Raw genomic sequence first — 13,112 nt, forward strand, 5'->3', positions numbered from 1 at the left:
GAGCATCTTTCCATATGACTCATCATGAGAATGCCTTATCCAATATATGCATATATCTTGTGTTTCTACGACTGATGGAACTATTTTAAAATTTTAAAGTATAAGAACATTAGATTCAATTTTTTTGTTTCAAAAGTTAGAGTTGTTTCTAAATTAAATTTAAATCTCTTTTTGGTTTTTTAAATTACCAACCATGAATGTGAAATATCTTTCTCATCTAAGGGACGCTTTGTGAATGATCTTCGGTCTGGAAAGCGGATTGGGCAAGGCCATAGGAAAAAAGATCTTTACTTTATGGACTTTTTGGCTCTTCCTTTAAACTCTTTTTGTACTTATGTTCTAGATAAGGGTATTGAAACTTGGCATAAAATACTTGGACATTCAAGCTATTCTAAAATATATCTTTTTTCTTTTGGGAGCAAATTTTGTAATGAAAAAGATATGACTTGCAAAGATTGTATTCTTGGAAAAATGAAATCTATCCCATTTTCAAATAGAACCTTTGTCTCAACAAGACCTTTTGAATTGGTGCACTCGGATGTATGGGGTCTTTCTCCGGTCATATCTAAAGGTGGTTACTCGTATTATGTGACTTTTATTGATGATTTACTAGATATGTATGGATTTACTTTCTTAATCTTAAGTCAGAAGTTTTTTCCTTCTTTAAAAAATTTCACATGAAAGTTTAGAATCAATTTCAAAGCAATATATCTATTCTTAGATTGGATTCTGGTGGAAAATATCTATCTAATTATTTTCAAAACTATCTAAAACTAAATGAGGTTTGCCATCAAAGATCGTGCCCTAGGACACCACAACAAAATGGGCTAGCGGAAAGATAACATAGGCATATAATAGAAACCACTAGAACCTTACTTATTTCTAAAAGTATTCTCAAAAGTTTTTGGGCCAAAGCCATTTTAACTTTTGCTTATTTGATAAATCGAATGCCATCATCCACTTTAAAAAATAGTTTCCCTTATAAAAAACTTTTTAAAATAACACTCAATTTCAATCGTTTATGAATTTTTTGTTGTAAATGTTTTGTACTTTTACAAGTTGTCACCAAAAGCAATTGAATGTGTTTTCATTAGATATGGTGAAAATAAAAAAGGATATAGATGCTTTGATTCTAAATATAACAAACTTTATGTTTCCAAAGATGTGACATTCTTAGATGATGAAAATGGTTTTGAAGAATATGATAAGAGAGAGGAAATAAACTATGTTTTTGTATGATCTTTCTCAAAGAGAAGATATACATGCTAATGATTACTCTTTAAAATTTAAATCATCATGAAATTATAGATGATATCAATCATGAATATTCTGATATTGGACATCACCGAGTAGTGCTGACATCATTAATAGTTCTCCAAAAAATATTCAAGTTTATACCCGGCATGAGCAAAGTAATCCTACTAGTGCCTTAGAAAAATTTTCTTAATACGGTGAACCTATAGAAGAAACTCTTTTTAGATGATCTAGTAGAAAACCTATTCAACCAAATAGGTTTGTTTCTTATGAAACATTATCTCCTAATTATAGGACTTGCCTAATAGCTTTACATTCACACCATGAGCTTTCACATTATAATGAAGCTAAAAATGTTCTTCATTGGATTAACGCCATAAACATAGAACTAGATGCTCTTAGTAAAGCAAAAACTTGGGAAGTAGTTGAGTTACATTCAAACAAGAAACCCATTGGATGCAGATGAGTATTTAAAGTTAAAACCGAGAGTGATGAAACTCTAGAGAGATAGAGCGAGGTTAGTAGCTAAAGGATACTCCCAAGAATATGAAATTGACTATAAGGAGACTTTTGCACCCGTAGCTAGAATGACTAGTGTTGAGACTCTAATAGCCGTCACATCAACTAAAAAATGACCTATATACCAATTAGATATTAAAAATGTCTTTCTTAATGGAGAACTAAATGAAGAAGTTTATATGGATCCTCCGCTGTGATTTGATATTGAAAAAGAAAAATCTCTTAGACTTTTAAAAGCTTAGTATGGTTTTAAGTAGGTCTCCAAGGCCTAGTATGATAGATTCAGTAATGTTATGATTAATTTGGGTTTTCGTTCATGCTATACTAATATTGTTATATTTATGAAAAATATAAGTACTAGTATTGTTATCCTTTTACTTTGCGTAGATGATATAATTATAATAGGGAACGACAAAAAGCGAGTTAGTAATATGTTAAAAATGTTTTAAAACATAATTTTGATATGTCAGACTTAAGATTCTTAAGATATTTTTTAGGAATTGAAGTTGCATACTCTCCCAGAGTGTACATACTTTCTCAAATAAAACTTATTGCAGATATATGTGCTAAATCTGGTAGTTCAGATGATAAGAAAGTGAAAACTCCTAAAGTGGTGAATGCTAATTTAAGACTTGAAGATGAGACTCTTCTTGAAGACCCTACACCTTACAGACAACTAATTGGGTTTCTCACTTATCTGTCTATCAGCATACCATATATAACTCATGCAATTTATTCTGCTAGTTAGTTTAAACATGCTCCCACAACTGTACACATGAGTGTTGTATTAAAGATCATCAAATATATCAAGAATGCCATAACTAAATGGCTCTTTCTACCATCATATTTATCTTTAGATTTACTTGTTTATATTGATGTTGATTGGGGAGGAAATCCCAATGATAAAATCTCAACTACTGGTTTTTGTATCTTTTTAGGAGATTCTCTTATTGCCTGGAGATGCAAGAAGCAACCAAAAGTCTCAATATCTTCCACTGAAGCAGAATACAGGGCTATGATGACTATAACTATGAAACTTGTATGGTTAAGAAATCTTCTCAGAGATATGGTTGTTGATGTCTCCAAACCTTCGAAGATGTGTTGCGATAATAAGAGTGCAATTTACATTGCCAACAACCACACCTTCCATGAGCGCACCAAGTACATCGAGATGGACTGCCATTATGTTCGTGATGAATTCCTAAGAGGAACTAATGAGTTGCCTTTTGTCTCTTCAGAATTCCAACTTGCGGACTTCTTTACTAAAGCTCTTGCTGCTCTACGTTTTATATTCCTTCTCAACAAACTTTTAGTGTTTACACCGTAAGTTTGAGGGGGGGTGTTAAGAATCTTAAGATAGTATATACATACATATATACATATATTTAGTTATATAGATAAATGCTCTATAGGGGTATTTTTGTCATTTCACTCGTGTAATAAAACTGTTTATTAAACAATTATTATTTTTTTCTTTCTTAAATTTGAATTATTATAGAGCCATTAGGGGCTCTATGGTCAAAATGACCATAGAGTCGTTGGGGCTCCCAGCGACTCTATTGAGAGCTCCCAATGACCCCCTCTTCTCTTTTTTTTGTATATATATTGGGTGTGTTCCCTTCTATTTCTTAAGGCTTGTATTAAGCACTTGATCAATAAAGGTTTATAATTTTTATATTTTTATGTATCTTTCCTTTGCCTTATTGATTTTTGTATTGTCCCATGGAGGGCTTATTCATGTGCACTTGTATGATTGTGATCTTGTAAGCCCTTAAGTGGCTAGTGCTTTTGTGCTTCCGCATACTTCATTACAATAGTTTGTGAGCTCTTTTATGCTACCCATGCATGTTTTGCATCAATTTCGGTGTGGACATTCTTAGTTCACTGAGAAATACAAACACATTCTAGTTTGATTTGCTAATAAGTTCTAATAATTTTTTATTAAGACTTCTATGAGAAACCCTCTATTTTCACTAGTTCAATTGCGTTTAGTTTTGATTTTACTTTGGGAGCATACTTTTGCCAATTGTTCTTAGAGGTAAAGGTGTACACTTTTGCCAATTGTTCTTGGAGGCAAAGGTGTACACTTTTGCCATTGTGAGTAGGGGTGTCAACGGGTCTGGTTTACCCGGACCCGACCTAGACCAAACCCTATAGGGTTCGGGTATGGTGATAAATAATAAGACCCAATTAATACCCAAGTTCGGACCTGAAGGTTCGATTCATACATGGATCCAGGTATAGTTTGTGAAATTTTATTCCAGACTCAGGCTCGACTTGAGTTTCGATTAAGACCCGCAATGTTTCAATATAAAAATGATAAAACATTATTTTACTGGGTATGGTCTGGGTCTGGTTCATATAGTTCTTATTGGGTCCGGGTATGGTTTCTCTTATAATGGATCCGATTAGACCCGGGTCTGAACCCGATACCATACCCAAAAAGTGTGCCCAAGTCTGATTTTACTTGGGTCTAAACCAAATTGACCCGTTGACACCCCTAATTGTGAGTGTTAAGTTGTATATATATATATATATATATGTGTGTGTGTGTGTGTGTGTGTGTGTGTATTTTCGTGTGTATATATATATATATATATATATTTGTGTATCATGCTTTGAGAGAAAAAGTTTTAGATGTTATTGTGAAAGAAGTGAAGGCATATTGTGATGAAATAAGACAGTCATGGAGAGAAACTAAGTGTAGCATCATGGTAGATGGGTGGACAGATAGAAAGTCAAGGACCTTGATAAATTTTCTTATCTATTGTCCCCAAAGGAACCATGTTTTTTAAATCAATTAATTTGTCTGATACACCCAAGACAACAGATGTATTGCTAAGGATTTTTGACCAGGTTGTGGAAGAGGTTCAACCTTAAAACATTATACAATTCATTATTGGTAATACAACAAATTATAGGGAAGTAGGTAAAGAGTTGGCAGAAAATTTTGGGTCATTCTTTTAGACCCCGTGTGCTACCCATTACAGGACATCGGCAGCATGGATGATGTACATCAATAAGTTGAATGTTGCTAAGAAATTATTAAATTTATTTACAATCATGCATGAGTTTTGAGCCTAATGGGAAAGTACAATGGTGGTGCTGAGTTAATTCGTTGTGCAGTTACTAGATTTGCTACAATTTTTTTTGACAATGCAAAGTCTAGTAAAGAATATAGAGCCGCACTAAAAAAATGTTTTTCATTAGATAAGTGGAATGTATATCCCCATGCACAAAAAGAAAACCCAGACAAATTGCCGATATTGTATTCAGAAGTAAATTTTGCGATTCATGCCTGAAGTTGTTGAGAATAACTATACCTTTGGTGAAGGTACTTCGATTGACTAACACTGAAGACATATCAGCTATGGGTTATCTCTATGTGGCCATGGATAAGGCAAAAAAGGTTATTAAAGATAATTTGAAGGGGAAGAAAAAATTTTGGATACCTATATGGAACATCATTGATCATAAGTGGTGGATTGAGCAATTTCATCAACCTCTTTATGCCGCAACATATGATTTAAATCTTGCATTTAGATACTCCTTTATGTTTAAAATGAATAGAGAAGTTAATAAAAGACTTTTGGATTGCATCGAAAGGTTGAACCCTGATTATAACATTCAAGATCAAATTCAAGGAAATGAAAACTTATGATAATGCATTGTATGATATGGGGAGACCTGCAGCAGTGCGAAACCATGCCACAATGCGTCCATGTAATTTATTTTGCCTATTTCAATTTTAATTTCAAATTGTTATTTAGTTATAATGTTTTGTATGATTGTATATGTTATTGTCTTATTGATTTCTCATTTTCTTGTTTTTTTAAACTTGTGGTGCACTAGGTTTGGAAGTGATGTTCCAAATTTGAGAGCTTTGTCATTCACATTCTTAGCCAAACATGTAGTGCAAGTGGATGCTAGAGAAACTGAGGCGTTTTTTAGCAAATCCATACCAAAATAAGAAATAGATTGGAGTACAAAAGGCTTAATGACCTCGTCTACTTACGATTGAGGCAGAGGTATATAAAATTATAAATGTTATTTGTCATTTTCATTCAAAACCCAACTAATTTTAAAATTTTCATGTCATCAACAAGGAAACACAAAGAGCAATTTGATCCCATCAGTTTGGAACATTTTGATGAATTGGATGCATGAGTTGAAGAAGCAAAAACTCTTTTGAACAAAGAGGACATTCAGTGAATTAACATGTGTGGAGCACAATAGGTAGATGATGAAAACCTCACGTATCTTTGAGACAATGTGGATGTCGAAGGAGGAGAAGAAAAAGAAGATATTGATGATGAATATGATTATGATTATTGATGTATCATGTTTTATTAAAAAACTTGTTCTCATGAGATGTTTTTGTTTATGTAATATGGAAGTATGAGTCGTGTGGTATGTTCTTAATTGCAAGACATTTAATATTAGTTTATGTTTGATGATATCTTATGCGTCTCATAGAGACATAAATGCTTCATATGTGATTTTATGGTTGTATTTAGTGCAATTCATCATTATTTCATATGATATGATTTTTTTAGAATTTTTACTATTTTTTCTGATTTTTCTTGATTTTCTTATTTTTTTAGATTTTTTAAATTTCTTTTATTAAAAATGTATGATACGTTTATGATACGATATGCTACGATACAGTGTTACTATTGGGCCAACCGATACGGGTACACTACTTACAACCTTGGGTAATACCATCTAAGGGTATTTTCATCATTTTACAAACATTGTAATAAAAAGTGCTCATTAAGGGCACTTTAGTCTTTCTTTCTTTATTTCCTTTTTTTGTCTTTTTGTTTTAAGCTAAGGGCATTATTGTCCTTAGGGGTGGTGGTCCCAAGGGCTCTAAGTGCTCTCCTTTTGTCTATATAAAGGGGGTAATTCTCTCTCTTGTATATAATGCTTCTCTTAAGCATTCATGCTCAATAAGATGTATATTTTTTATATTTTTGTGTTCTTTTTAATTCTTTTATGTCTTGTGTGCACTTAGTGCTTGTGTAGTGTCTTAGTGCTCTTGTATTGTCCCTTAGTTGGACTTGTGTATGTGCATGTGCACTTTGTGTTTATGATCATGTAAGCCCTTAGATGCCTTTGTTTTGTATTTTCGCATATTTCATTACATGTGAGATGGTGCGTGTGGAAGGGTAAAAGGTGTATGACACTAGAAATGATTAGTAGTCTACTGGTAGAACTCAGCTTCACCATCAAGTGTATTTGTCACAGCTTCATCCATGTGGCTTTTTGGTCAGGATAATTACTTTTGGAAACTTGAAACAGGATTTCTAACAAAGCACATCCTTTTCCTGGAAACCTTTTGTGAAGTGGAAGAACCTGTTTGCAATTTCAATATCATTGGAGTCAAGTAGTCTTTGCAAGATGTGTTAAAAACTTGTGTAATGTCAATCATCAAACCTTGTTAGGGCATTGGTACAAACATATCCGTCTATGTATGCTTCTCAGCAAATATATGATGCTTAAATTCTCCAATATGTAGCCTGCGACTTTAAACTTTAAATTTGGATCAAATTTATTGAAACTTCTTTCACGCTTAATTTTTGTCAAGAGTTGTGTATCCATGGAGTTATGCATGTATGCCAATATATATTTCTTGTAGAGTTTGTTGTTTTATATCTACTTTAGTACAGGTATATCTGTGTCCTGGTTTTGTGCTTGCGTCCAATGTAAGTATTATTAGTCGGCATCTTATCTATGATGTTGATGCAAGTGGTGCACAACTTTTGCATTCAAATTCTAAGCAAAGGTGATGCTTGCAGGTCTTTGAACTACTTCGGGAACAACTCTGGTACAAGCCCAGTGCTGGCATATACATCAAGCTCATTGTGATGCTTGGAAAGTGTAAGCAACCCGAAAAGGCCCACATCCTATTTGATGCAATGGTTGATGAAGGATGCAACATAACTCATGAAGCATACACAGCTCTTGTTTCAGCCTACAGTCGGAGTGGCTTGTTTGACCAAGCCTTCTCCATCCTTGATCAGATGAAGAAGATGCCTGACTGCCAGCCTGATGTGTATACTTACTCTATCCTCATAAAATCATGTCTACAGTTCTTTGCCTTTGACAAAGTTCAAACATTGCTAGAAGACATGGCGAGCCGAGGGATCCAGCCGAACACTGTTATATATAACACGCTAATTGATGCTTATGGAAAAGCTGGGAAGTTTGAGGAAATGGAAAGGACCCTCATGGAGATGCTTGGGGATCGTGACTGCAAACCAGATGTTTGGACAATGAATGCCACCCTCAGGGCCTTTGGCAACACTAAGCAGATCGAAATGATGGAGAAATGCTATGAGAAATTCCAAAGCAGTGGAATTCAACCAAACATAAAGACATTTAATATATTGCTATATTCATATGGGAAGTTGCGAATGTATGATAAAATGAGCGCAGTGATGGAGTATATGCAGAAATATTATTTTTCTTGGACACTAGTGACTTACAATGTTCTTATAGATGCATTTGGCAGAGCAGGAGATTTAGAGCAGATGGAGTATCTTTTTAGGCTGATGAAGTCAGAGAGGATCAAGCCCAACTGTGTGACTTTGAGCTCTCTTGTAAGAGCATATGGGAGAGCACAAAATCTTGAGAAAATTATGGCGGTAATGCGGTTCATCGACAATTCAGATATAACATTAGATATAACATTCTTCAATTGCTTGATTGATGCATATGGGAGGATAGGATGCCTCGCCGAGATGCGACACGTACTAACAGACATGGAGAAGAAAGGATGCAAGCCTGATAAAGTTACTTACAGTACCATGATAAATGCCTACTCTGGTAGAGGAATGAGCAATCAAGTTAACGAGTTGCGAAGGAGAAGGAAAGAGTTGCACATGAATGATTTTAGTGTTGCTGAAATGTCAGTTGATAAATTATAGCTGTGTAACTCATTTGTATCATGTTAATTGTTCATGTAATCATTCTTTTGTCATTGTAATTTTCAATAAGTTGAGATAAAGTGTTGTTATAATGCATTGATAAGCAAATCAGATAGATGAAATTATATGGAGTAGGTTTGGAAGTATACCTGGCACTTTTGCTGATAGAATCAATATAACGTATTTCTATGTACACTTGTTTTTCACTATGATGGAGGTATAAAACAATTTTTGCCGATAGAAACAGTAGTGTATTTATATGTCCAATTATGTCATTTGCTTTTTGCACACTAATGGCATGGAGGACTAACTGCGGAGCATAACACGTCACACATTGTCGATGACTCAAGGTTGATTGTCATTGTCCAAGTGATTTGCATAATCCTCACCCTAAATGCTGTACAGATGTTGAGCCCTTTGATTCAGCAAATTGGTAACTAGAGTTCAATGAACAATCAAAATGGACTCATGGCTCCATTTAAACCATGGTCAGAAATCTCGTTAGTGGGATTTTCTTACAAAGGAAAATCTTGTGATAAATAAAAAAAATTCTTGGATTCAAATATATTGAAAATATATAAAAAGGTAAGAAAAACATAAAATATAAAAAATATATAAAACATAAATGTCACATTAATAATGTGATAATATCGTGATAAAAACGTTATATTTTCAAAATGGCTGATGTTTTGAAATCATCGTGTTTTTTGTGGGATTATACTGGTTTTAAAAAATTTCATGATAAAATCACGAGATTTTAAAAAAATAGCCGATATTTTGTGACTACGATTTAAACCAAAAGGTTCCACCTTAGATAAATTTGCAAAATGAACCTCTTTGCCAAATGGAACAATCAATCTATCGAATGAAACTTCTTTAAGAATCTTCACCTTCACTACTAAGTTTTCCCTTGGGTGTGTTTGAATGCACTCATATTTGAGATCCTTAGACCTCAGATCCTTGGATTTTTTGGTCCGACCCCTTCCCCCCTTCCTTTTGGAAGGGAAATCCACAGACTTTTGTTGCTTTTGGGATCTCAAATCTTCCATTTGAGGGAGGGTTAGATTTGGCATCGGCCCCACACCTTGATCCAAGTGGTCGTTGATCTCTCATTGAGATCTGTGGCATTCAAACACACCCTTGATTAACTAGGCAACCAATCCATTCAATAAAACTTTTTAAAAGGTTAGAATCATTACCATCGCTACTGAATTTTCTCCAAGTTTCACATTCAAATACCGTTGTTCCTGAAGAAGTTACTCTGGAAGCAAACAAGATATATGATAAGGGCTTTCTCCTTTTGTGTATTGTGATATGGTGTTAAGGATGCAAATGGATCGAATACATTTAGATATCTGATCCGAATCTGACATGTTAATGTTATTTCCATATTTTGATCCTTAAAATAAGATTGAAATTCAGATCAAATTCGGAAATGCTAACTTGGATCATTTTAGGATTTGAATTGGTATTTTATGTTGGATATAATTTGGATCATATCAAAATTTGATACACTTGCATTCTTTTTACATGTAAAAAAACTTGTTTTCTATCTTTTTTATTGGGTCCAGTACTGCTATATGTATTTAAGATCTGGATTCAACCCTGCCTGAGTGGATATGATTTGGATCCAGATTCAAATTCAGTCAGTTGTCGGTATTTTACGTCTGGGTTTAGATCTGGCATGATCAAGCCCGTATCCATTCTATTTGCACCCTATTTGTTGTAACCCAGTCGAGAAACTCACTCCTCTCTAGTCTCTCCTATCAACCAACCATAGGGCACTTGCTGGATACTTTCTTGTAAAGCATAACTACTATTTACTTATAACACATAGCTTTCCATGTAGCGTTTTTATATTTAAAGTCATCGAAGATTTATATACAGCAAAGTTTGGAAACTTTGTCACTTGCAAATATTAACAATAGATGGCTTAATCAATACATGTTAAAGCTGAAGCGATTCATCTCTAAACTGCATTATAATTTTATGACAAAGTTACACATTAGGCATGTGAAGGAAGCCTAAGTCCTTGATAACTAGATATTTATATATGGGATATATATTTGCTACAGTCCATTGTATTTACAATCTAGTTGAGATTTCATGATGCAAGTCATTTTAACTCTTTCTTGTAGATGTATTGAGCATGCTCGATTTAGCAGGAATCGACCCTTGAACCATGTTTTTGAGTAATACAAAAAAATATTAATGCATTTACAACAGTTGGTTTTTGCATCACAAAGAAAAACCTGTACTTACCAATGGGGGCTCCGCTTGTCTGGTAGGAGCAGTGAGTGAACGTCACATTATGTTGGAACATTGTAAGTTCGAATCCCAATGGCATGGTTGTATAACTGGTAGGGTGTGCCTAACCCCAGCTTGCCTATCCAAAAAATAAAAAGTTGTACATAGATTAGATTTTGGCTATCTAAAGGCCATTTCCTACTAAAAAGAACATGTAGATCACATCAATAAGGTTAGGTTTAACAAAAAATAAAATAATAGGCTTTGCTAACTCAATTATAGGTACGCTTGGATAGAAATAAGACTAACTGAAACTTAACAAGAGACTTAATTTAATAGTTATGAACTTAGAGAGATCAAATGCGAGGTTTTCCTTGATCCCTTTTTCCCCTTGTTTACTATTGGTGCAACTCGCAGGCAATGAGTTAAAAATGGGTAAAAAATGATTGACATTAAGGGCATGTGAAAATGAGAAAGATGTAGGAAAAGTGATGCAAAATGAAAATTTTGTATGGATTTTTTGACCCTTCCAAACGAGAGACTTTTTGGCTGAGAGAGCTTTTCTAAAAAGTACACTTTTTGATAGGAAACATTCCTCCACGGGGGAAAGAATATTTCCTAAAAAAAAAATTTATTTTTACCCTCCCCACCATCACCATCACCATCCATCCCACCACCCGCATCCTCCTCTTTCTCATTTTTTCACATTTTTCCACTCTGTTTTTCTCATGCTATACAAGCAAGCAAAAAACTTTCTTTTGACATATGAAAAACTCTCATAAGCAAAACTTTATTTTCCTATGAGAGTTTTCTTTCTTCCAAACATGCCCTAAGAGTACCGTTGCTTTTACCAGTCATGCAATTCTAAATCAAATGTGTTTTGGAATCACATGAATCAGAATTGCAAGGATTCACTTGGGATTCTGATGGCAAATGACTCTCAATTGCTGCTGCAAATGATTCATTCTTTTATGCCTCATTCTCTGACATTTGCCTTGACATGAGAGAATAGAGCCAATGATAATCATTCTCATTTGTATGAGAGACTGATTCTCATGGAAATCAAATGTGCCTTAATCAAGCGCTTATAGTTTTTCATGTTCTAGCATTTTAATATAAGAAAGGAGCAAAAAGCAATGAGCTAAGGAGAAGATATGTGCATCATATTAGGAGGTGTTCCACTTTTTGTTAAATTGGCAGAGAGAGAGAGAGAGAGTTTCATACTGAACCCTAAGAAAAATCACTAGGCGCTCCTAAACAAGGAAAGATAATCCTTATTCCCCAAAATGATTTATTTTCTTTTTGTTTCTTCTTCTTCTAAGGCATTTCCATCAATTCTAACCAAACATCACCTCCCCAACACAATCCAAATAGTGCAGTTAATAGGAATTGACTTTTTTTAGTCTACATTTATCTTGCAATTTTGGTTATAGCTTCACATTCTTGATTGCAATAGGGTTTACCACATTACGATCCAATGTACTACTTACCCTTAATTGGATATTATTCAAACTGAATCACATCCACAGAGTTGAACCCTGAAGTGGGCGAAGCAGGTTATATGTTCCTCCCCGAAGACGCAGGTGCGTGTTCGGGGGTCTGAATGAGTGTCACGTATATAAGCATGTGGGGCTCATATCCCCGTGTGTGTTGGCATCACTTAGTGTCGGAGTCCGATGCGGTTGCAAAGACTTAAGTACCCATTTCCGTCATTCCTGCCATGAAACGATGGTTCGAGAAAAGGATAAAAATTCCCTCCATCTAGAAAAGGGAAATGATGGTTCGAGAAAAGGACAAAAATGTCTTTCATCCAGAAAAGGGAGGATGATGTTAAATCTTCAAAGTCCAAACGTTCCGTTTTTGCCCTAAGCAGTAAACGTTTGCACCATCTGCTGTAACAGGAGCTCCTTTTGACGACACACCCTTTGTCGTCGAAGTGCCCTTTGCCATCGTTTACGCAGTGGGAGCATCGTTGGCACCATCGACTGCATCTACCTTATGGGTGGTTCTCCTCCACTGTCAGATTACCAAAACTCATGTCATTTCGGTGAGTTTCGTGTAAGGTTTCGTTATGTAAACAAATCGATTTGTAAATCTGAATGTTAAATCTTACAATTGGTTGTACTATTTATGCTAAATAACACATATTTTCATATTGAA

At 34.5% G+C, this 13,112-nt stretch overlaps 1 protein-coding gene across 1 annotated transcript in view; it reads left to right on the forward strand.

Moving 5' to 3' along the window:
* The window catches only part of LOC149827838 (Pentatricopeptide repeat (PPR) superfamily protein), a 57,494-nt gene extending 48,672 nt beyond the window's left edge, over positions 1–8,822 (forward strand). The window contains exon 2 of the mRNA XM_090019679.1: positions 7,575–8,822. Coding sequence (XP_089875805.1) covers positions 7,575–8,705 — 1,131 coding nt within the window. The 3' untranslated portion in view covers positions 8,706–8,822. The remainder of the gene's footprint in view (positions 1–7,574) is intronic.
* Positions 8,823–13,112: the final 4,290 nt, after the last annotated feature.

The sequence above is a fragment of the Nuphar pumila genome, chromosome 10 (genome assembly GCF_984573655.1).
Source record: "Nuphar pumila chromosome 10, dmNupPumi1.hap1.1, whole genome shotgun sequence".
Lineage (NCBI taxonomy): Eukaryota > Viridiplantae > Streptophyta > Magnoliopsida > Nymphaeales > Nymphaeaceae > Nuphar > Nuphar pumila.